The 26065-nt window shown below is 37.5% G+C and overlaps 1 protein-coding gene across 1 annotated transcript in view; it reads right to left on the reverse strand.

Annotated features, from left to right (window-relative positions):
- Positions 1-26065, reverse strand: part of OTOG (otogelin) — a 108990-nt gene that overhangs the window by 16641 nt on the left and 66284 nt on the right. The window contains exons 33-43 of the mRNA XM_065636091.1: positions 23649-23927; positions 15087-15204; positions 14318-14397; positions 10129-13916; positions 9319-9487; positions 8210-8346; positions 7064-7153; positions 6512-6695; positions 3490-3710; positions 2447-2585; positions 125-319 (exon numbers count right to left, since the gene is read on the reverse strand). Of these exons, the coding sequence (XP_065492163.1) occupies positions 125-319; positions 2447-2585; positions 3490-3710; positions 6512-6695; positions 7064-7153; positions 8210-8346; positions 9319-9487; positions 10129-13916; positions 14318-14397; positions 15087-15204; positions 23649-23927 (5400 nt within the window). The remainder of the gene's footprint in view (positions 1-124; positions 320-2446; positions 2586-3489; positions 3711-6511; positions 6696-7063; positions 7154-8209; positions 8347-9318; positions 9488-10128; positions 13917-14317; positions 14398-15086; positions 15205-23648; positions 23928-26065) is intronic.

Genomic DNA, 26065 nt, shown 5'->3' on the forward strand with positions numbered 1-26065 from the left:
GAGTCCTCAACTGAATGACATGTGCAGAACCTACACAACATCAGGCCAGAACTCAGCTTGCTACTAATAAAGCATCTGACCACCAACTTGCAGACAATAAAGAAGAAAATCACATCCAACATACCACATTTTTCTTCCGGAATACAGACAGCAGTGTGAGCTCGGTGAAGGATGGTCCCTGCAGCACAGACGCAGCCTTCTGTCAACAGTGAGCAGGAGTCTGAGTCCAGAGAAGCAACCTCGTTATTCTGACAACTATCTGCAACCTCACAGGCAGCTATACAAGCCCGATAGGAGAAGTTTTCAGAGCAGGGGAAGGCTAGGATGGAAATAAACAAATCACTCATGCTGAAGCAGTAATCACATGAGGCAATACCTAAGAGAAGACATTATGGTCTTCTTGTTAACTTCCTGTACCTGCCAATTCAGTAGGATCTACCAACCAAAACCACCAATACAGACCAGTTACCTTCTACAGGACAAATTCGAACAAAAGGAAGTTGCAAGCACTTTTACCTCTCCTCTTCTTGTAGTAACATTTTCATCAGGCTTCAGTTTGCATTTTGGCAGTAGAGATACCAGACCACACATCAGTGCTGACACAAAGGAATTTAAACTTAAAAACACTTGCAAATACTACACAGATTAATAATACGGTGTTATGGTTCATTCTGAATACTTTGCAGTGGCTAAAGAAAATGCAGTGATCACTAAAGAGCAAAGCTTTTGTCAATTACAAAAATAGATATGTAAAGGCAAATTCAGCGTTGTTTTACATGGAATAATAAGGAATGGGATTAACTCATTACCATAATAGATATCCACATTAATTGCTCTATTTTATGTGTGTCTTATTTTTAAGTCAATGAACCCAGTTAAATTTCATATTCTTCACACTGCTAATGTAAATTCATTGGCATGTTACAGGTGCATACAAGAATGGACCAAAAAAAGCATATAATTTTGATTTAACTTTTCCTGTTAAAAAATTAGCATGATTTTCATTTTTTCAAAACAGTGTTTAAAGCTGCATAAATATGGCAAACAGAAAATGACTAAAAATGCCAACAGTGTGGTTCCGTGAACTACCAAAATATATGACCTTCATCATGTAATGGTACCTAAATCATACAGCAACACCACTTGGAATCATGGTAATGAAACAAAGTCCAGTTCACAAAAGGACTGTCTGCTCAAAAATGAAGGTTTCAGGTTAGACTTCAAAGATGAGCTGGGAGAGGAGGTTGATTTTATTCAGCTCCTAACTACTAAAAATGGCCACAATGCCCCACAGGAAAATTCTATTAGAGCCCTGTAAACAGAAGAACTCAGGCTTTTCATAATCAGCCCACAGCACATCAACACTTAGTGACTACAAAATCCAGATGCGACTTCATGGTTCTTCCTTGCTAGACATGCACCACCAGAGGCCACTGTGGTATAAAAATAAGAAAGTGATGCATCCCTTCACCATGGATGGAATACTTAAGTATATTTACAGATATATTTTGTAAGATCTCTTTTTAAACAGCAATTTGCTAGTAAAATCCATACAAACTGAAGATTTCTTTTTAAAAAGAAAATTGTCTGGTTTTAAGCTTTAGACTCTAAGACTCTTATTTGCATGGCATTACAACATACCTGCATGAAGCCCATACACATGAACGCACCTTAAATCACTTTAAAAAAGACATCACTTATGATTTCTATGTACAGTGACTTCTCTTATTTTTGGGCATCATACTTCATCAATAAGTCCTTTTTTCAAGCACTGAAACCACAGACCTCTATATGTTATCACTGCTTAGGGCTTTTCCTAGGTGATCACTGACAGCATAAGGAGATGCTGTAATCCAAATTTTCTGTTTACTGACAACCACAGATCCCATTTGGCCTTACATTGTAGTATGTTGCTATGCCTTCAGCCAGGATACTCTAGCTCTCAGGTTTTACTCCTCACTTCCCATCTAATCTCAAAGGTGCTTCCTCTCTCTAATCCTTTCTCCAGAGACACAGCTTTCTGGAGCAGCATCAAGCAGGCATCGCCAATTCAAAGTACCACAGAACTTTCTGTGGCTTCCTCCTTTCTACAACCAATTCTGTTGTGTTTGGGTTTTATCAGTATAAAGTGGCTAAGAGAAACAAACGCTACATTGCAAGTGAGAAGATTTTACTTCTACAGTTAAGTACGTTATAAGCCAGAGACAGATTCCTGAGCAAGGCTAATTTTTCCATCTGTGAAATAGCTACAATGACCCTGATTCCTTTTGTACACTGCTTTGAATTGTATCGTAACAAATGCTTAATTTATTATCTCATTAATGACCTCCAAAGTATGTGAGGACTCAAGGAGCATGGGTATTTTCAACTTAAAGTAACACTTATTATTAGGCAAATTTTGCCTCTGTGAGAATATCAGAGGTACAGATATATGCAGAATACTTACGACAGTAATCAGAGCTCCTCCATTCTATACAAATATTAAATTTGTTGCACATTGCCACATAGGCAGCTAGCGAAATACACGGATTTTGAATGTACTCAGTGTCTTGAGCCCACATATTGCAGAATAGCTCAGGTGGAACCTATTAAAGAAAGAATAAAAAATATTGCAACTTCATAGAGACCCTGCTAGGTAGGAAAAAGATTGAGCTTTTAAAATATCAGCTACAAACAATGAAGCCAAAATTTCTTTATTCACAGTAAGCAAGAGGCCACCCACCTTCGTTGTGTACAAAGACACTCTACTAGTATTTAAAAGTAAGGCTTCCTAAATGTTGAAAAAATATAAGACATCCTTATATTCCTCAGTTTCATCTCTTACAAGTGCCAAGGCAAGAGCTACTAGTTTTTCCAACAGAAGCCACAATTACTCATTGTTCCTTGTTCCTCCTCACCTCTATGTTTTTGTCCATTTTTGGCTCCCTCTTCATCAAATGCAACTACATACAAAAGGTGAAATAGCAAATGTACTCATATGAACACAAATACATGCTTTATTTGCACACTGAGTTTGTTTCTCGCTTCGGGGTTGCATTAAATGGTCTGTTCTACCCTCTCATCTAAGCTGAAATTCCTGTCTCTAGGGCCTTTGAGAATGCAGGCTCTCAGGTTACCTATTGCATTTGGAACTTATTAAATTACTGAACTCTTAAGGATTAATTAAATCCTAAAACTATTTTATTTTTCTTTGCTCTACATCATGTTGATACAGTTGAATTAGCTGGGACTAATTTATAAATTAGGTGGTATTTTCAAAACTAACAGAGATACATTATGAATTCTGAAAGAGTTACTTATTGCAACTCTCCTATCAAGCTGCCAGAGTCTTCAATTATTTTTACCTCGCAACTCAGATACAAAAAGTATATATCACCTTCCACAGATGTGGTTAAATTAAGTTTCACATTAATCAAATTACCAGTTATACCAAACTATATTGGAACTGCATCTCTCTCAAAATGTAAGCTTCCGAAATAGTTAACATACATAAGGATGACAGCTGCTGAAGGTCTGGTTCAACACCAGTCTTAAGCACTCTGAGCAGTCCATGATTGAGCAATTAGTTTCCTGATGCCTGTCTTCTCCAACATACTTCAACGTGCCTGGCACTTGCCAGCTGTCTATAAAAGTCAATGGAGGATCACTTTTGCTTAAAACTGTGCTGTTGGGTAGCATCAGGTCATTTTCCAAGCTTCTATCACAAAAACCTGTGTAGTACCAGAAAAAAAAAAAAAAGGCAGTTTAACACCACATGGTTCATTCTGAAGTATGTTTGAAGTGGCATATTCAAATAAGTAAATAGCTTTAAAAAATCTTATATGACATGACAGTATCACAACTCACAACAGATATGGAAAGTCTCTAATGGATCAAAATACACAGACAAATTAAGCAAAGCAAAAGATACATCTATGAATTAAGATGGGTGAAAGGAAATCTACTGCATATCAAAGATCTGTTCAGAGATCCCAGCTATGGCACATAGGCTTCAGCCCTCAGTTGCACAAGCACCAAAAATGTAATTTAAAAAAGGTTACAAAGCACCTCTATGTATAGCAACAAATGAAAACTGAAAATGTTACCAGAAAAAGGAACTCCCATAAAAGATGCTTATCAGATACTGCACTTCAGAAATACTGTAGCATTCTACTCATGCATCTGAGAAATCCTAAGCATCTATTGGCTTAAGCTGCACCAGAAAAGTGCAGCTTTTGGCAGTTTTAGGTATACTTCTATAACCTCTCAGCAGGATGAAAAAAAAAAAAAATCAAACTTTTCTCTATTCAATTCTCAGAAGGCAGCATCACATTTTGTTTCTGTTTAAACTAGTGTAATTAGCGATTTTGAAACACTTCAGAGCAAAGGAAGCAATGTCACACACACAGAGTAACTTTGGCCAACACAGAACATTCAAGTATTGCAGCAGTCTCGTCCGGAAGGTCCTTTAAGAGCCAGCAGGTACAAAATAGCAGAATGATGAATCGTCCTCCTGTTCTCTCTTCCTCATCACAATTTCCAAGACTTTTGTATCAGACTTCTACAATGTTTTCTTCTGATGTCTCCACAAACTTGCATGACAATTCTAAATCCTTATCTGTCCAAAAACTATTTGTAGATTTAACCCTTTTCTAGAGAACTGGTCTATTTTACCATTCTTCACCAATTCTTGGCAACAAGAGCAAGCCATTGACACTCAGTGATACAGCAACAGGCATTCAGACAGTAGAACAGCTTTTGAAACTGTAACCATTATTTGACAAAAAATGTTTCTAGTAGAACTTTTTGAGGTTGTGATTCTATGCAACACAAATAGGAAGTAGTTGATAGTTGTGACAGACTTCAAAGGATTGCTATCGTGTCTGGGATATCTTTTTCCACTACTTCTCTTACACATTGACAAGGAGATATAACACAGCAAAACTAAGGCTTCACAGGATCTGGTTGCAGCTAAAACTGACATGCTTGCCCTCTCTTTCACCAGTTTTGCTACAGAGATGTCCATGTTCCATTCCCACATTCCCCATCTCCCACACCAGCTCTTCGAGAGTTGCCACGTTTGCCCGATCCCTTCACTGTCAAAGACAGCGCTGCCTCTGACACAGATCCTTCCAAAAGGATGCTTGTGCTGCAAAACTCTGCTAGTGCCTTCAGTTTTATAATTTCCATGTAGGTGAGAAATCAGGATCTACCAATACTGCAGTTCAGCCAAAAGACAGCTGAGAAAGCTCAAATACAAGAAGCAGACTAACATAGAATGCACAGAAGATCAGGGCAGACCAGTGTACCCTGCAAGATGCAGTACAACCAGCTGATTTAAAGCAGGCTCTGTAAGTCACACCACACTGCTCTGTGCAGGCAGCTTTACACAAAGAATCCCACTCAGAGATGAATACCAGAAAAATACAGCACATTGTCTGAAGAAGTTGTACTTGGAACACCATCCACAGAAATGTGTTGTCATCTAGTTAAAGTGCCTTGTAAACCAGGAATGTAATGTTTCCAGTTCTCCCTGTCGCAGTAATCAAACAGGTGAAGGCAAAAGAGACTTTCAGAATAACTTGAATCAAGGTTACTAAAAAATAGAGTCTTTACTTTCTTGTTTCTGTCCAATCTAATTACAATAACAATTAGCCAGAGCAAGAATACTGTTGAAAACAAAAGTTAAAGCAAATTACAGATAATAATCCAATTTCAAAATGGCAGTAAATTCAAATGGTCTTCCTTCGCAAGAAGCACATTACTCTCTGCAGGACTTGGAACTGGTCTGAGCTATCACTGGTATTTGATACTGAGCTACAGGCATTTGCCCTTTCTGAAACTGGAAAGATATCCACTGTAATCACATGAACTTCGTAAACTTGGTTTCCAGCTCCAGTTCACAGCAGATAAATTTACAGATTCAGGTGTCACGGTAGGGATTTACATCAACAAATACACGCAAAAGCTACAGCACCAGCAGCTTATTCAAGGTTATGCTTTCAGAAAGAAATTATGTGAAACTATTGAGCAAACCTAACAGATTGCAGCATTATGGATATTTAACCCATTACTATTAAGAAAGTCTCTCTGAACTATTTCTTCCAACAGATAAGATTAGTTTTCTCAAGTTAACATTTCCTGTGAATTCTGACCTTTAGAAACTGAATATAGCACATATTGCTTCCTATCAGATGGATATCAAACACTAAATATGTTAATGACCTTATTTGACATTATGAATTTATGCCTGACTTACTCGGGTTTGGTTACAGCAATCATGCCTGTGATTCAAAGGCGTTACAGTCAAAAGCAAGACCACAGGTAAAATGTGATTACACAGGTATGTGTCAAACATAATTTCAACAATTTACAAAATTAACTTAATTTTAATAGTACTTTAAGCTTTACAAAGATTTGTAATAACTCTTTTGGGCCAGATCCTGTAAAACATAATTTTTATAGTTAGGAAAATGTGCCTCCCTAGCAAAGTATCTGAATGCCTTTGTTTGCTGCACCACTCCATACTTACCACATAGTCCCAAAGCTCTTGGTTCTCTGGTACTATTAAACTCAATAATCATCACGCCCGTGTTGTGAAACCACTGAATTCTGATTTTTGTTGGGGTCTCAACTGCATACTTGAAGCCCGAATCCTCAACTTTGTATCCATATTTTCTAACAGTAGGCCAAGCAAATCTTGAATTTACTGTTATCTGAAATACACACAGAAAAGAGGTTAAATGTCAGGTGCCAAGTGCTGTAGGTAGAAGAAGTAAGGCCAGATTCTTGACAGCTCAGGCATCTAACTCGTAACTAATTTCAGAAGAAGTCAGGCTCACCTGCACAAAGATAATATAGGTACTACAGACACTAACAGTTTATGTGCCTTGCTCTGCAACTTACCTCATTAACTGTTCGACTCTTTCAACTTAAAAGCAATTTACTACATTACAAAGTTGGAAAAATTCATTATATTACCTATTGTGTCGTACTCTAATCTTCAGTATCCACACGAGGTGGCAGTTGATTACAGAAGATGCTATCTAAAAGGCAAATAAAAACTAACCCTCAAAATACTTACTTTTCTACTTAGACGATCAATAATAATTTGGTTTGATACATAGGTTAAATTCAACATTGCCACGCACAAAGATGTTGAATTTGAATTACTCTGTGGAGAAAGCAAAAATACATCAGCCGTAGTCATGACATCCAAAACCTTTATACATTAACTGCTTATTGCTTTTAGGTACTGGGACATTAAGGATTTGGGGGGGTTATATTTTTAAGAGGGGAAAACTGCTGCCGATTGTAGTTTCAAGTCTGGACTACAAAGTTCATCTAAGTAGCATTCTTGCAAAATCAACAAACAAAATACTATGATCCCACTGTGTTCAGCAACCATATTGTATCACCCGAAATTACAATAGAAATCAAAGTTTTCAGGAAAAAAAAATATAGCAGACTAGCTGTTTGGACACCAAAAATATTAGATACGTATCTGAAGGTGAGCAAGAATGAGACTGGGAATGATGAATCTATACGATATATGAACCATACAGAAGTAATGGATCAGAAATACATCCATACTTCCTGAAGCTACAAGGTGCTGAACAAAACAGAAAGCACTGAATACAACAGAAAAACAAATCTGAAAGTCATAAACAGATCTCCTTTTTCATATCAATCATACTGAGCTTCTGGAATTAACTTCCGTAAGGTAGTACTTAGGACCAAACTTTGTGATGGACATTTCTACGGACATCAAAATTACCTTGCTTTCATAGAAGAGACTGGGTTTAAAGAATTTTCTAAAGGTCCACAAGAAATTAACTCTTCATGACATATATGACAATCTACGCTACCCATTAGGCAGGATACCCATTCGGGTTTCTCTCTTCCCTCTCTGAAACAACAAGTATTTGCCACTGTCAGAGACCTGGAAAGCACAGGATGGTCTAATTTAGTCTGACAATCCTACATTCTTCTACGGCTCTGAAGACTGGTGTTTCCAGGGCAAATTTCTCAGAAGGAACTATGCATATACAGCCAGGAGATAAAATGCTATACAGTTCATTAATGTTGTAAAGTAGAAGTACAATTCATAGATATTGCACGGAAGTGAATAATTAACCACAACTATGTAGTATTACTATGCCCTTCCTTCCAAGATACATCTTATTAGCAGTACTGAACGCCATCTGTTAGCTGATAAATATTAAGTTACCATTTTACAGTCAAGGACATGGATGCTTATAGTTTCATCTTGAGTTTGACTAACAATGTAGGATGCTTCTTTGAATAAAGCCAAATGATTTCCATCATAGGTTACAATGCTCAGATCAGAGAAAATTGTGCAACGACCTAAGAAAAATAAAAATAAATGTGGGGTTTTTTAAACTTATTTTAGAATCCCTGTAAATATTACAAAATCTCAAGATAAACCAATAAATTTTATAAGATTAACTAGCTTACTAGAGTTTCATATTTGCACACATTCTCAGCTATATTTGATACTGTTGCATCTCTGTAAATGGACAGCAGAGTCAAATCCTGCATATTTCAGTGGGACAAAATGCAGGCCTCTGCAATCAGTCATTTTCTTACACTTCTTGCCAGTAAAGGTTTGTAATTTTTACAAACCCCAAACTAGCAAAAACATGAATGACAGTGGATCACACCAGATCCTTAGATCCTCTCTAGTCTTGTTCCTAAGGCAGGAGCTCATGTGGAAAGTTTCCTTCTTCCCAATTTTATTGCTAAAGCTTTTGTGTTTCAAAAGGCTTGGAGTTCTACTCCTACTTATCTCAAACTCTAGAGCATAAGCAGAAATTTGCACTGCTTATCCCCACATCCTTTCTTTGCTGTTATGGACTAAATTGAATTTTCTTTAAGGTTTGGATTCTTCTGGCCTAATTCTAAGTAACTGATAGGAGTGACTACAGTATAGCTGTACTTCCAGAGTCCCCAAACTTTTAACAGAGTCTATGGAATCTTCTCATCCTGAAGCAGATATAAGATGAACCAAGAAATCCACTGACTATATTGACTAGGTGTCCTGTGATGAGGCAGAAAAAAGGACAGGTGTAAGTCAGACCCAGACATCTCCACTGCAGATACCTAAAGCTGGGTAAGAGGAATACCCTACACTAAAGGAGCATTTTGATTTCATTTCCCTGGATGTAGAATTATAAATTGCATTAGACAAGGAGTAACCCATACAATGTGCATCTTCTATTTCTATGCCATGGTATAGAAGTGTCAGTTCTTAGCCTTACATACACATTAAATCGTTACCTAAATTAACTTCAAAAGTACTGCATAATTAAAACTTACATGCACATTCCCACTTTGGGCAACATTTGTCACCATTCATTTGAGTAGCAAATCCTAAAACTCCACAGCTGTGTTGAGTTGCATTATACGGGCAGTTCTGCGACTTATTAACTTGGATCAGTTGTCCATTCAAGCAAATGTGTTTTATGCACTCATCCTCTGTGATTGGCTAAAGCATATTTATTAAAAGACATAAGTCACCATTCTTACCAAGCTAGTATCACAATATTACAGAGTATTTGCTCAAAAAAGGGGCTGCCACTCTTCAGGTACAGAATACTTATGAATCCTTGTGACACTGATGGAAGCTACAAGTGAAGAGCACCTTTGAAAACATGACCATCCTGAGGAGAGTTTACAACAGCTGTCCTGTTGTAAAGTGGAGAACAGCATTATGGAATTTTTAACTTTACATTAAAAGAAGCTGAGAAGAAAAAGTATGGAAAGGCACAAGTACGAATAATAACAAGGACTTCTGGAAAACATACTTTAAGGGGGGCAACATAACAAAAAACTGCCATTGAACAATATGAAGTGCCATATTTTGCAAAAAAAAAAAAAAAATCTTGTAACAGTCACGCTTAGAAAACTGAATCCCAAACCAGTGTTTTACAGCACTTATGAAAACCATTATGTCAAATGAAATAATCCACAGTTACAGATATAACTGAGAAAATAATAGGGCTCCCTGTTTGGCACAGATATTTTAAATCCTAAAGATCAAAGTATGGCTCACACTTTTTTTATCAGTGTGTAAAAGTAACCAAAAAATATTCAAAACTAAATGGACAAATATTTATAGTTACTCACTGTACAAGTCTGAAGAGTTGCTGTTTCTCTAGGCAGCATAAAAGCTGATGCTGTGACTCCTGACATGGTTTCAGCTGTTGCCAGTCCATCAGAAACCGCTGTAGTCAAGCCATAAAGTGGTTTGGTAGATAAATAGGCAAATGAGGAAACTGATGGAGCTGCTGTGTCATTTGAATGGTCAGGAACCATTAGCAGTGAACTCATAGAATGTGTTTGCACCTCAGATGGTATTTCATGTTTTGAAGTTTGAGTAGTACTGACCAATGATGCAGCTACAGAAGAGAAACGTTTTGGTTCAGAGGATGAACGTACAGTGGACAGTACTGATACACTTAGGTTAGAAGGAACTGCAGTTGTGTTTGTGAAATACGGAGAGTAAAATGGCTGAGGTGTTCTTGGGGTAACAGGAGCACCTTGAGTATGGACAGCTTGGACTTCTGCTAATTCTGGCTCTTCAGATTTTACTGTATCAAGGGACATGGCTCCTTTTGCTTCTGAAGTTACAGAAAAATAGGTGGGCTTCACGGAGCTTGTGACGGATTCTGTTACTGCTTCTGCTTTGTCTGAAGTTGCTGATGCAATACTAATATTCTTCCCAGTACTGCTTATCATTGAAGAGGCTGAGGCCGCAGCTGATGAATGGGCCATAGCCAACAACGTTGTACTTGCTAGGAACGTGGAACTGTAGGCAGTGGTTGAAAATGTGACTTGCTTAGGCAACACCGCAGTTTTCTCTGTACCAGTTCTGCCCACTGATGTGGATGGCCCACTCCCCATCACAACAGGAATTTCTGTTGTTTCTGGTAACAAAACCGATGAAGAGATTGACTTAGTTTCTGGTGAAGCTGTAGCTGTTTCAAGTGTTTGACTTGAATAAAGTGATTCAGTAAATGAGGACTGCCATGTGAATTTTGGACCAGTACCTGCCTTTTGTGTGGAAAACGAAGGAAATGCTTCTTTTTTAACTGTTCCTAATGCAGAGGAAGCTGCAAGCACTTCCGGTGAGGAAGGGTGAATCCTGGTGCCAAAAATCAATTCAGCTGTTGTTCTAGGTGGGACTGTAGACTGTAAAACAGAGGAAGTTCTTGACACATATGGCTGCGTGACTGAATCGGTTAGATGCAACTCTTTCGCAGTTGGCAAAATAACTTCTGTAGGACCTACTGAGGTAGGTAATACACTTGAATGAATGCCTTCAGGTAGTGAGGAAGTAAATTTTACCGTAGATTCAGCTGTGCTGAAGACACTTTGTGGCTGACCAGTGGATTTTCTCAGAGTTTCTGCAGGATACTGGTAAATTGGGGTACTGCTTTGGCTTGTCAAGAAAGGCTCAGGAGTCTGGTGACCAAGTTCCACAGTTGTCTGAGCAGAAAAATGTGGTATAGCCATGGTCTTTGTAATCTGTACTGAAAGTTTATCTCCTGAAGATGTCTGTCGAGAGAGGAGGCCTACTGAAGATGGAAGAAAGGACGGCTGAGCTGTAACTGCTGTAAGTTTTATGGTATCTGTAATACTTTGGACTGTAGATTTCAATGCTGGTGTGGTTATTACTTCTGGTATCATTTGTGTTAAAGAAGGTAAAGAAACTAATTTATCTGCTATATACTGAGATGTGAAGAAAGTGTAAGAAGACTTTGTTATTGGAAGTGCAACAGAAGGAGACAGAGTTGATTTGTCTTTGGCTGTCACTACTTTTTTGGTTGTTATGAGCTGACTGCTGAATTCAGAGGATGGGGAGAATGTGGCATAAGTGATATTTAAAATGGCTTTGCCTGGTGATTTGTCATGTGATACCACTGTTATTGGGCTTGATTGTTCTGTTTTAGTGGATAAAGTAGAGAAAGTCGGGACAGAAGTCTTTCCTGTTGTTAACGCAGATTTTGCTAGAGTTGTTCTTGGATATAAAGAGATCATTTCATGGGATGTATGCACAGGACTGAGAGCTGTCAGTGATGCTTCTTTTCCATATGAGGGTAGTGAAGGAAGAGAAATGTTTGAAGAGATAAGAGAACTTGATGGTGAAGGGGTGAAAGCAGATGGTTTTCTACTAGAGATGCTACTAATTCTTTCCACTTGTGATTTACCAGGCTGTGTTGTCAACAACGTGGTTTCAGTTGTGCTAGGGAGACTAAGTGGAGATCCAGTGATGGAGGTTCTTTGAGCTGACTCTCTTTCTGTAGCTATGAAAGGAACTGTGGTGGTTTCTTTTGATGAGATAGAGGTTTTCATTGCTGACGTTGTAACACTACCTGAATATACTGAACTGCTGGTCTTCATCATACTTGAAGCCAGAGTTGACTTGTATTCAGTAGATGTTTTTCCAGAAAACAAAGTTGACTTCACTGCTAATTCAAAAGGAGATGTTATTTTGGATGTTACCTCAGCAGACAAAGGTGTCACTCTGGTAGTCTCAGCCGCAACAGGATATTTAGTGTACAATGTAGTCAGGAACTCTGTTGTGTTTAGAACTATGTATGTGGGATATCCTGTAGTTGAAACAGTTTTAAATGTTTTTTTTAATTCACCTGAAGCTGAAGAAGCAGGAGTAGGAACAGACACTGAAGGTCTTTTTGTAGAAAGAGTGACAGATTTTTCAGTTGTAGAACTAGGATGTACTGAATATGGAGGGAAATAGGAACTTGATGTATACTCCACACGAGATGTTGTTTTCAGAGTTTCCTTTTTATGAGTGGTAAACGGTAACAAAGTTGTTTCTGATAATCTCTCTTGAGTTTGCAGAGTTGTCTTTGGAGCTAGAGTTGTAGTGGAAGTTACCTCTGCAGTACCAGTATGGTGTTGAACCATTTCAACAGGAGGTTCTGTAATTGCCTTTCCTAATGAAATAGGTGGTGTGGATGTTGGTGAAAACATAGTCTTCACGCTTTGTTCAGTTAAAACAACTGCTGCTTTTGTTGTTGCTGAAGACACTGGTTTTAACGAAGTAGTGACCACAGGAGAAAATGATGCTAATGTAACATTAGCCACCATGGTAAAAGACTGTTCTACACTTATTTTTGACACGTCTGAAGTTCCCGTTAGGTTTACCGGTGGCATATATGAAGGCATGCCCTGATGGGGTGATGTGGAAAACTGGGGCAGATACACAGTAGTCTTTTCTGTTATTGATTCAAATGAACTGGGTGTAAATGATGTAGGTCCTTCTGGTTTTGCCTGTGCTTCTTTCGTGGGAAGTGTTCTTGTGGTTATTTCTGGTATTTCCATTATTTTAGTTTTGACTGGAAATTCTGTTGTTTCAAGTGGTGTCCCAGTAAAAATAAAAGTAGAAATTGGTCTGCTTTCTGATTCTGTGCTTGTAGTCACTGCATGTGTAGCAGTTACTGTCTGAGCTTCTGTAGCCTTCAGTAGTTTAGTGGAACCACTGCTGATCAGTTGTATCTTTGTGGAAGCTCCTGAACCGACAGTAGATGGAAACAATGGAGAAATATCAACAGGAGAAGACAAGCTTACATTAGATTTTGTTGTCCCAGACACTGCTGTAGTGCTCCTCCCAGATGTCATTTCTGTTGACTGTGAGGAAATGTTCGATGATAAAGTTGTGGTTGGAAGTGTTGTAATAGATGTAAGAGCTGAAAATGCCGTTTCCCCTGTAGTTGCAGTGAATGGCAATTTTGAAGCAAGTGTTGTTTTCACGTCCTTCACTTCAGGTACAGGAAATGATGATACTGCCTCACTGATCACTGCCAAACTTGTACTTGATGTTATTCGTGAAACTGCTGGTGTGTGAATGCTGGGTGGCAGAGGTGGACTGTAATCTGCAGGTTCAATGCCTGAAATCGACACAACAGCAGTCTGAAATCTATGAATAACTATAGTCATGAAGGTAGCAGAGCTAGAAGGAAGTTATGTTAACTCACATAACCCTGATCTTTTCAATTGCCTTTAAACTTCTAAAATTCTTAGACAAATTACAAAAATAAATTCATTAAATCATTTGCTGTACATCTGATGTTACTGAAATGTTTTATGAAGAAAGAACATAGTTTAAAATTTGTCCTAGACTTTTGTGGAGTGAAATTGTTTTAAATAAAACATATGTTCAGTGAGCTCAAGATGTAATTAAGGTCATAGTTACATTAATTTAAGCATCCATATTTGAAAATTTGACTAAAGACCTAAGAAATTAATAAGCTAAGTATCATACATAATATAAGTAATTTTTCAAACATACAGTCTTCAAAATACACGCATCTTTGAGTGATTTCATCCAGGAACATATTGAGAGGACAGGCAGGGACACATCCTTCTACTCTAAAAGAAAAAAAATTAGTATTAACTAGTTGAACAGTACCTTCTGTATCAAGCACTTTATTTTAGGAAAACACAATTTATTTTTAAAGTATTTTTAAGTAAACAGTCTTGCTCTATCTAAATCTCATGTCAGTGTACTGCTTCAAAATGTCATTGCCACTGTTTCCATTCTCAGTCAGATCTAAGCTAAAGCATGAACTCCATGATATTCAGGCTTTGAAATGAACAGTCTCAGGTTCAGTAGTGAATGCTATTGCTTAAGACCTGCCACACATTTTTGCACACCACAATTCAAATGTCAGTTTTACCAGATTTAGCACAAATTCCAATTGGGAGGAAAAGGCAAGGAAGGACAGATATGGCTGTTGCAATGCCATAATGAAAAGGTAGGGGCACGAATATTTGCAACAAACTTGTTATCACTTCTCTTCATTAACGCTCTATAATATCTTTGAAAGTTAAAATATATTAGTCATTCCAGAGTCTGACGATACTTAACCACTGAAATGTGACTTTCATGTAGCTGCCCAAGCAGGTTTTATTCCATTACTTTTCTCCTTCACTTACCCCATTATACAAGAACACAGTCCTGCTATACTGAGCCTACATCTGGTCCCTCATATTCTTACTACGCTGCATAAGTATATTACCCAAATTATATAATTTTCCACAAAAATATATATACTTACTTTGGTACCGCCTGACAGGTTTTTCCCAAAGGGTCCCTGCATGTCTTGAAACAAGGGCTTGTACAGGCATCATAATGCCATTCACATGCAGAACGGGATAGAAATTTAAATTTGACATCTGAAAAACAATCAAGATCTGCTATTCTCAGAGATTTCTAGAAACACACACAGACACACATCACTAAGAGGCATGCTTTATGTTCACTGCAGCTCTAAATCTCTTACTGTTTCTACCTGTATTCTCTACAAATAAAATTGTGAAATTGGTAATATTTTTTGAACTACTAAGTTCTTTAAAACATAGGCAGTTTATGCTTATGCAGAGTATATTAAAGAGTGCTGACTCTGTAACCTTTTTCACTCTTTCTGTGATAAAATACGACATTGAATTATCCATATTTACTGCATATTACAATCACATGAAAATAAAGCCAGCAAGTTAGAGCTGTTCTTTTTAACAACTGTATCAACAATGAAAATATATGTTTGGTTATTCAAACAAAATGCAAAATTGAGATTATGTTGATTCAGTACACTGCTATTAGAATAAAAATAAAAAGCAGCAGTTGGATATACTGATACTCTTTATAACAATGTATCATAACAGTTGTTTACTTCATGTGTAAAATTTACTGATATAGCACAAAGGTGTACATAACTTGTATGATACAATTGTATTTTAAAAGCCAGAACAAACACCATTCCAAATAAAGTAAGCAGAAATCGTGCCAACTTAGGCTCTTTAAAACAATATATCTTAACAGTTCATCTTCTCAAAAGCAGTATAAGGTAATCAATTCAAGAGAAATTAATTCAAACCTCAAAACATTTTGAATCTGAAATTCTAACTGCTCTTACAATAAACAAAGAAACTCAGACGGGATGAGACCGGTAGTCTTGGAAAATTTAACTCAAAACATACACTTCACCAGACAACATAGTACCAATAATGAAACACTATGGTAAATCTAAAAAAAACCAAAAAACAACCAAACAAACAACAAACCCCCACACACCAAAGCAAACTGCCTTCAGAGTATCTGTGCAGATAGTGTTTATTGAAAGACTTCAAACTCACATAACTGAAATCCAAAGTACAAATTCAGATGGAGGAGGAGTTAAACTTCAAAGTGAGAACAAACAGAAATAAGGATCAGCTATGCTTCCCGTGCTTATTAATATATGCAGGAATTTTACAAAACTAAGTAAAGTAGTGTAAAATCTGAAACGAACTGGTGGCAATCATCATGCGGGTGACACGCATTTGCATGTTCAAATGCAGCACCGTGCTTGCTTCCTCACCACAGCCCTGCCCCACCTGCACGCAGAACCATTTCCCACACAATGCTACATCAGCCCAGTGGCTCTGCCAACGCCTGCGTCACTTTGACAACACATCTGGATTTCTGTACCTGACCTGTGACAGCCCACCCCAGCCCCTCCTGCAGCAGCCCAGGGCAGAGCAGCAACACTCCCTTTACATTTACACCTACAGGAGGCCACCATCATGACATACGGCTCCCCTCTAGATTGGCAAACCTGTTCTTAGAGCCATGCTGTTCACATCCTACAAAGAGGAGCTGCTCTTAAACAGTGTTTACATAAACGACCAGAAAGAAAATGCTTACTACTTAGAAGTTTTTCCATTTTTGGTCTTTTGAAGTCTTTTTGCTTTTAAGTTTTGCTTGGCTGAGATACAAAGAGTAGCTTTTTTACATCTTCTTGGAGACATTCAATTTTCCCATGAAGATCCTAAGAAATTGTTCTTCCTGCAATTTAGGGACATTGGTACTTACAAGTAATTATCTCTCTGCCATTATTAACCATTAATGTCATCTTTTTAATACAAATGATTATCTTAATCGAACGTATAAATCAAACTCAAACAAAAGAGTGTGTGTGTTGCCATCTAGTGTTATCCTTTTTACATGCCACTCTATCCAAGGACATAACTTGTCTCTGATTTTGAAAACACGATTCTTATGACAGTAACAAATGCATTTATAAAGTTACATTCCCATAAAAAGCTAACTACATGTCACTGAATCCTTCTGGGTCACAGTGAGACCAAATTAAGTCACTTAAATCTAATGGAGGAAGGGAATTATTTCCATACATTTTGCCGACTGATGTAAGGGGTTTTGTATGCACTGACAAGTCAGAGTGGTAAGGTTTAAGACCAAATAAGATAGATGACAAAAAGACAGAACATATCAGAGATCTGTTTGTCACAGGCAATCACAGTAGTAATAATGAGCAATAACAGTACATCCAAGGAGAATCTGGAAAATGTCATTCATCAGATTACCATAGATTATGCAAAGAGACAGATCTATCACTTCTAACTCTTGCCACAAACCTCACTATTGATCACAGAAGAGGTTTTAAACACAATAAAGGGACAAGCTTTGCAGAACATGTACTGTAACCCGACAAATGTTAGTTTCTAAGTTTAGCAGAACAGTGATCGTGAATTAACACTTCCTAGTGCTGGGATTAACATACCATCTCCCATTCTCCAAACAGACATAGACTTTTATGAAATTATTGCCACGCTTCTCTCAAGCTTTCCTACAGATTAAATTCACAGAGTTTGCCGGTGTTGCATGCCTTGTAAGAAATACGGGGAATTTCTATGTGAAGGCATAGCATTTGTTGAGTGGTTCATAAACATCACTTTCAGTCAAGAATGAGCAAAGTCATGCTTGTCAGCAAATTTTGCCTCTACTTCTGCAGAAAGAAATATGGACAACAGATGAATTCATTAACCTGGTCACAAAAAATGTTTTCAAAGAAGAGCGTTAGAACCAATGGACATGTAATTTTCCAGTCAAGGGATTTTAGAGAACTGAGTAAGACAGGCCAAGCTGGTTTAGGTTTTTTTAGTGTGTAAATTGCATAAAAGAACAGACAAAACCACCACAGCAAGAGCTGAATATAGTGCATGAATTGGTTTCTAGTATCTCAAAAGTTTTCAGTAGGTCTCTGTAAACCCATCAGATACAGTGGAATCTGTGCTTTATTATGAATTATGGGAAAATGCCTTTCCAGCATTAGAAGAATGTCAGTTCGGCCATTCATCATATTTGAAGTTTTCACTATTGGCAGTATCATTTCTGGAATGACTAAGCAGCCCAAGGACCTAGCTGAAAACAACCAAAAACCACACAACAAGATGCAGTTCCTGCTTTAAAAGTTTAGACTAAATAGAGATTAGACAGAAAATGAAAGGGAGGAGAAACAGAGGCAAAGAGCTGTGTTCTGACCTAACATGAATTCAAGTCTAGGCCAAAAGAACAATAAAGTATCTCTGTATCTAGCTAAAAAATTAGATTATTTTGCCACTTTTTAGTTCATATATTGTATTAACTATGATCCCAACACTCACCATCAGGAGGGCATAAGGAAAAGCAGTAACGACATGCTTTAAAGCCAGTCGAGCATTCCTCTCCCTAAACTGAGGGAAATATTCCTTTCACTCTCTGTATTGATTTTAGACATTAAATGCCATGCCAGGCCAACCTCAGTGTTATTGGTACTACCACAGCTCAGAAACTGGGAATTTCACCAGTGTCATGGCATGAATGTTTTATGCTAGCCAGGATGCTCATCAGCCATCTCTACCACGTGCTTCCCATTTTTTTAATACTTAAATTCCCCCTCCAGCAACCAGTAATACAAGCTTACTGTAATCTGTGCAACAGCATAGTTCACTCACAACAAAAGAATGATACACAGGTTACAGACAATGAGTCAAGCTTCATATATCAGGCATGTGTTCCTCAAAAGGATTTGTCATGGAATTTGAAAATAACCACATGCCTCCTGGTGAAGTCTACCAGCATTTGCCTTCTGTTCAGTGACACAGCAAATCCTTCACAAAATGGTAAATTATGCCCTGGATGAGAGTTGCTCCAGCTGACAGGCCAACGGAGCCCACTGTTCTTTTACCAAACAGGAGCTGAGCGTGTCGATATGTTACAGCACTGCAGAAACCTTTTGTGTGACTGCAGGTATACACATTGCCAAAGACAATATACTAAAAGACATTCCCCAACTCCACTGCTGTCTCACTTGCCTGGACATCAGAGAAGCATTTTGTTTCCTGTACCTTATGATTTTCATTCTTCGTGGATTTCAAAAATAATTCTGTCGTAATGAAAACAGTTGCTAGCATTTAATGTAGAATTTCAGGTCTTTTAATCACTGACAGACTGTGGAGTTGTGTTGAGTTACAAAAACCTTTCATAATATCTTGCTCACTCTTTTGCATATTGGCAATTCCTACTGTTCACAAGACCATCCTGCCTTTTTTTTTTCTATGCTGACATTTACGTCATAAGGACAAAATTTGCCATTGTCATAATCTGCATATTATTAATGTGAATATTTCATGCTATACTCAAAAATGGCTATTTACTTAAAAAAACCCAAAAGCTAAAATTTGAAATGTTCTAATGTTAATAAAAGCTTATTTTTAAAACAAAGGTTTTAAAATTAATGAAAAATAATTAAGTATTTGGATTTTCATTCTCACCTGACACTTTTTTCTGTTTTGCTATTTTTCCCAAAGATTTTTAAAAATCTAGTAGGAACAAAAGTTACTTTAGAATTAGTTTTATTTACACAGGCAGCAAAACTTTGCTTACTAATGCAGACTTCCTATCTCCTCAGTTACAAGTTTAGAAACATGAAATCCTACCTACTCAACACACACAAACTACTAACGAACTCTGCCCATGACTTCTAAGTTTCTGCAATGAGAAATGTAAGCAAATATCACCAGAAAAACTGACTTTGTGACCAGCCAAAATATCACTGAAAGCAAAGTATAATTATCTACCTCTCAAATACTTTTGTTTTAGTTTACTATTATGATGTTAGAGGAATATGGTCTTGTTAATGTAACTATTTCATCTCTTCCTATTTATTCAGTCTAAAACAGGAGGTCAAATGTTTCTGTTCATGGTATAGATAGGACAGATGTTATAATTCTACAGTAACCCCAGTCTGATTCCAAGAGCTACCGAACAGACACGTTCAGTGACATACCTGGGGTTTGCAGGTACAACAGCAGTTGCTTGGCATTACCCAGTCCCAGGCCCCATGTCACGATCTTTTGGACTGACAAAGGATATGAGCTCAAATTAAACTCAAGAGCAACTCATTATAAGTAAAGCGGAACATTCTAGAAATTTAATTCTACTGATGGAAAAGGATAAGAGTAAGTTGAAGTTAAAATAGTCAACAATATCACTTAAGATGCAAGATACTTTTGTAAAAATCAGTTTTTCATTAAAACTAATTTCCTTTTCAGTTTTGTACTGTTTCAGAATGTGTTTTGGTTAATTAAGATATAAACATTAAGAGCAACTAAAAATGCCTTGTATCAAGCTTAAACATTGATAGACACCTCTGTGCAGCATGCACATACTTGGTGCACCTTGAGATTTTAGGTTTAGCTGAAAATTGTCTCTGAGACAGACCTTATGTTTACAGCAAGTTAGCTGTTAAAGCATATAACTAATATTAAGAACTTTGCTGCGGAATTTGTATAGGACAAGTCACATTTTTATAATACATATAAAATTAACTCATAGTGATCTTAAAAAGGTAAAGCATATTATGATAATTCTATGAAAGGTAAAAGGTAACAAGCTTGAGCACCTTATTTTTAAAAAGGGTAAGAAAATTGCAGCTATATCCATAAAAAGATCATCAACTCCCTATATCCACTAACTTCCCAAAAATTTCAAATGTGAACTGATCACTCTTACATGCCACCTCTGTGCTTGTCCATCTAGTAAGACTAAATAAGTGTATTCTTTCTTTTGATTGAATGCATACCTATCCGTTGCCAGTAAAAATTCCTGCATAGAATGCAAAACATTAAATTCAGTTATCAACTCAAACTCTCAAATGTTTGTAGGAACAGGATGGCAGACAAATCTAAGTACAATGAAGATAACCCAATTTAAAAGCTGAAGTGACTTCCCATGGAAAATACTTTGCAGTGTTAGCCCATCGTATCTGTGCAATTTATAGTCAACGTATTTCAACGTGACAATATTTATTGCTATGAAATTGGAAAAAGTGACTCGTCAGCTGACTTTAAACAAACATGTTTCTATTGCTGTGGTGATCAGGTCGTTTAAAATTCTTCCTTTTGAATGTGCGTCACAGAGCATGAAGAAGTCTCATGAGGAACTTTCTGGCCAAGGGGATTTACTGGGCCTATTATTCTGCTCCCGATATTTATCCCCTGATTCCACAGGAATAGCTGTTCCCGGTTCAAGAGTTTCTGATCTAATATGCAAAGCATTTACAATAGTCAGCAGGAAACTCAATACTCTTTTGCCTGTGCACTCTGGAGCTGGTGTAACTTTTCCATTAACTTAAACAAATGCTGCTGTATTTTTAGACCATGTAATTACCCTACATCAGCAGGCTGGCCCTTGTGAAAGTACACTGGAGAAAGATTCGAGCCCTATGTTTCTCTGCTTATAAAACTCTGAAACCCAAGCCCTCGGATGTGGTGATTAATGAAATGCCTCTTGATCATTTGATCTGATCCCACTTGCTGAGGTAAATTGTTTTAGTTTTCCATTGGCATAGATAGGATTTTTTGGTATAATGACTGGAGGGTAAAGACTTCACACTTGAAAAGACATACCACTCTGTGTTAATGGATGACCACTGAGAATTGGAACATGTTTTAACCTTCTTCATTCCTCTCTCAAAGATAAAAGACTAAGAAGATATTTTTGTTATGTCCAAAAAAAAGTTCCTTGCTTGAAATGCTGTACGAACAACTTGGTAATAGCATTAGCTCTGTAACTCTGCTGTTCAAAAACCTCAACAGCTCTGTGATTACAAGCATTTGTCAAGAGGCAGCAGGCATTTGGCAATGACAAAATCTGTCATTTTTTCTGAAGTTGGAGCGTGCCACTAAACAGCTGCATTAGGCTGTCAGCATAATGTACCGCAAAACATCGGCAGATTCACAATGCTACCATTAACACTTTAATTCAGTGTTTTGATAACAACAAGCTCCATGAGGCATACAGTTGGCCTCTTCTGTCACAGAAGTCAGTGCCTGCTGCAGATTTTGTCTGTGCTGAGATTCAAAATGGTCACTATAAAACATGGCCAGGCCGTGCTTCATTTGTAACAACATTTCACTTCCTTTCTTTGTAAAACAAATTTCAGTTTCAGAGAATGAAGAACTGATTTTTAAAAATGGTATTGCCAAGAATACTTATTAAAATACTCCTGCTACTCCAATAAATGAATTACTAATGCGTTTAAAATTACAGCATGATAAAAAGCTTTTGAACATGAACACTTGTAGTGATTTGGGAATTTTATATACCACACAAAGGCTAGTGTTTTCAGCAAATAGTAGTTGTCACTGAAGTTCATAAAGTAATATGAATGTGCTTGATGTATCTGATGTATCAAGACAAGAAGACACTAATGGTGGGTTCATGAATAATCCACTTTGCTTCATTTTATAGGCCAATATAATTCTTGCATCTTGCTCTCGACCTGTAAGGCCATGTTCAGCACATGGTTCCCAAGTGTTTAAGTCAATATGCTACTCTCGTAATTTATTTTCCTTACTCATCTAAAAAAAGAAAGATTAGTAATTATTTTTCATGTGTGTTTGTTGTCATCATGTTCTTGTAGGAGCAACTTCTGGATCCAGTTCCTACGCAGGGTCCTAATAATATCTCCTACATTTCTGATCATTATGTCTCAGGGGAACGGCACTACTATTACAGGAATGAGAATCTCTCAAGTAGGTAGAAACATTTTCACAGCAGTCTATGTTGCGTATGCAAGAGCTGTAGCTGTTCAAGAAACACTAGAGAAACAGACATCTAGATCCACAAGAAGACGCATTTATCTCTACTTAGATGACGCCTGAAACACTAGGGGATAACATCCCAAAAGGGAGAGCCTCTGTGAGTGGGTACATGGGTAACGGTCAAGGCGTTTTTCAGGGGAAACATGGGGTTTGAGAGGTGCAATCTACAGGCAATGTCTTTAGCTCTGGATGGCATGACCTCCAAGGAGGCCACAAAGCTTGCAATGAGAATGCACTGTACAGAAAACTCTCTCTGGGTGGAGGGAAAAGAGGAGAAAATGTCACCCACAGGCCCTAGCTTTTAAAGGTGCATTCAGTTCTTTTCTATTCCCCTCATGAACCCATTATTTATCAGCATGAATCTTCTACTCCTTAAGAATTTCCTCACCTACAAAGCAAGTATTGCCCAGAAACTATACACAAGGCTATGTATTTCCAAAACCAGTTGGCAAATACAACAAAGTTGTATGTTAGGCTATTTAATGGCTTTTAATAAGAAAATAGAACCTCATCCTCACTACAGAGCTCAGAGAATAAAGTTTTGAGCCTGCGTGCCACAGATTACCCACAGCTCCCAGTGATATAAGGGAGAAGTAAGCAATCTCATCACTTCTGAAAATATCAATACCATTTAAACTGTCTTTTCACAGTGAGCAAACTGCTGTTCATAAAATACAACTTTAATTACCTACCTACAAGTTTAAAAAGTGTTGACAGTCTGTACTCCTCTGAATGATGGTACTTCAAAAGGTCAACTGAAGAGGATGAAATGTGGATGAAGTATCCTGGTTTTGCAAATGACTCAAAAGAACTGTATCCTGAAAGCCATGTATTCTTGTGAATGATAAACGTAGATCTGTTGTGAAACGCTTCTCTTTTTTCCCATTTAGAAAGAACAAGAGTATTGTTGGAGGCCAACTGAAGAAAATAGTTTGGTCTGTCAGCTGCTTCAAATGAAATCAAGTTGGAATCTGAAAAAAGCATGTAGAACTCATTTACTTGCTGATATATGCGTAATGAACTAAACTCATTCTGATGTACCATTACCGACATTAGTAGCATGAGCAATGAAAACTTTGTACCTATCAGTGAAAATAGTCTGAATCTGGTAAGGAAATATACTATATATGGATTTCAGAGAGCTAGATTCTGATGGGTATTTAGTTTTCTAAATACCCTACTGTTTTCGACAGGAATACAAGCAGATTAAGCAATTTGCCTACATCAGGATAAAGGAATATAGCCCCACAGTCAAGCAGAACTTCAGTTTACAGCCTTCCCTAAGCCATTTATTTACTACAAATTTAAACTTCATCTAATTAATTTTACAAGTAATGTTTGCCATCACGAATTTGCAGCTTAAGAGCTCAGCCTTTCATTACAAATAAATTACGAAAATGTATTTTGCATTCAGCCTACAGCTTTATGTCTTAATTTCTAAGCAGCCAGCTCTCTAACCCTTCCCTAAGAATGTTAATAGTAAAGTCTGTTTTCTGGCAAATGTACCCACATGATACTTCACTCCAAGAACAGTAGTGCTGACTTCAAGCAAGTCTCTGTAGAACCAATGGCAGAGTGGCAGATCTTGAGCTTGTTACAGGCATCTGTTGCTCACAAAATTACTTCATTCAGTTTTGCTGTAAACTCTGCTATTCTCTTGAAAACAGGCATTAAACTATTGTAAAATTAACTAACTTTCCAGGTTGGGTAGCACTTCTTGAAAAAAATAATGCATAGAAAACAAATGATCCCTATTAAACAGATATACCATCACATTCCAGTATAAAACCACTGGAAGATCAACTTGTTTTATAAGCATAAAAACTTAAAATAATTTGAAAAACATAGTTGCACTCTTGAATATCTTTTTATTAAATGCCTGTAGCAAGTAGCTATTTGGTAAGTAACAACAGACGGTCAGTGTGATTTATAACACCTGCCATATAGCCAATCACTAAATCAATGCCCAAAACTCTCCGTTGTCTATGATTTGTCTGAAACAGATGAAACACATCCATTTTCTGAGGTAACAACCAAGAACACAGACATAAAAATGAACACATGGATATGAAAAATACTGCATTGACTGTATAAACTCCTCCACGGCCAAATTATGAAATGCCATTTGCTCAAATTGTACTATAAGGTACAAATTCCATTTGCTAGGTTAAATTCTGAGCAAGAGATTTTTATATGGGAATAGAACAGTAAGACTGACCTTCCCTTTTCAAAGCTAAATTGAACGCAATGTACAAGTGTCTCACAACTATGACTAATAAAAGAAATCTGGTCCTGGATATTCTGTTACATGAGTTCTTGTGTCAGTTCTACAGACATCAGTATTACTAATCAGACACTTGTCATTTTTTCAAATGACTCATCTCTCTTCTTTGATTACACAAAGACAGCCACCTTCAGGCTGTCAAAAGAGCTAAACATGGGACTCTGGGTAGTAAAACTTTATTGAGACTCAAGTGGGCATTAAATTCTCTGTGGGCATTAAAATTGCATATGCAGACAACTCTAGCATTTAAGCAATGTCACAAAGTGCTGCTGAATATGCTCCTATGAGCTTTCTCCACCTGTGTGAAGGTATGCAAGACTCTTTTCGTCTGCTGAATAAGCAACACATTTCCTTCAGTGGAAACCTAAGTTGGGACCTGAAGGAGGTAAATTTACAGTATACACCCTTAGGCAGCTCAGGTTAGTGCTAATGGGCATCTCTGTACAAGTGGGCAGACAATGAGGGATGGTGGCAAAGCGAGTGAATTAGGGAGCATTTTCCTTCTGTCATTCCTCTCCCATTCCTTCCCATATCCCAGTTCTGCCAGAGGAAAGATGGAGGGAACAACACATATCTGGAGCACGGGGCTACAGCACTGGTTTGATGCTTCTGAAGGTCGGCGGGAGATGAGAGGGGCCTGTTCTTTTTCTACTAAAAGTGTCTGTTTATAAAGCTTCAATCATCTAATTGAAACCAAACAAATTAAAATTTAGGCAGACAACATTAAGGTGCACAATCAGCTGAGAGATGAAGAACAGATTTTTTGACCCAGGTCTACCCTTAAACCTCGGCTCCTATTCACAAGGGCAGAATTTACTCTGCCTT

The sequence above is a fragment of the Caloenas nicobarica genome, chromosome 5 (assembly GCF_036013445.1).
Source record: "Caloenas nicobarica isolate bCalNic1 chromosome 5, bCalNic1.hap1, whole genome shotgun sequence".
Lineage (NCBI taxonomy): Eukaryota > Metazoa > Chordata > Aves > Columbiformes > Columbidae > Caloenas > Caloenas nicobarica.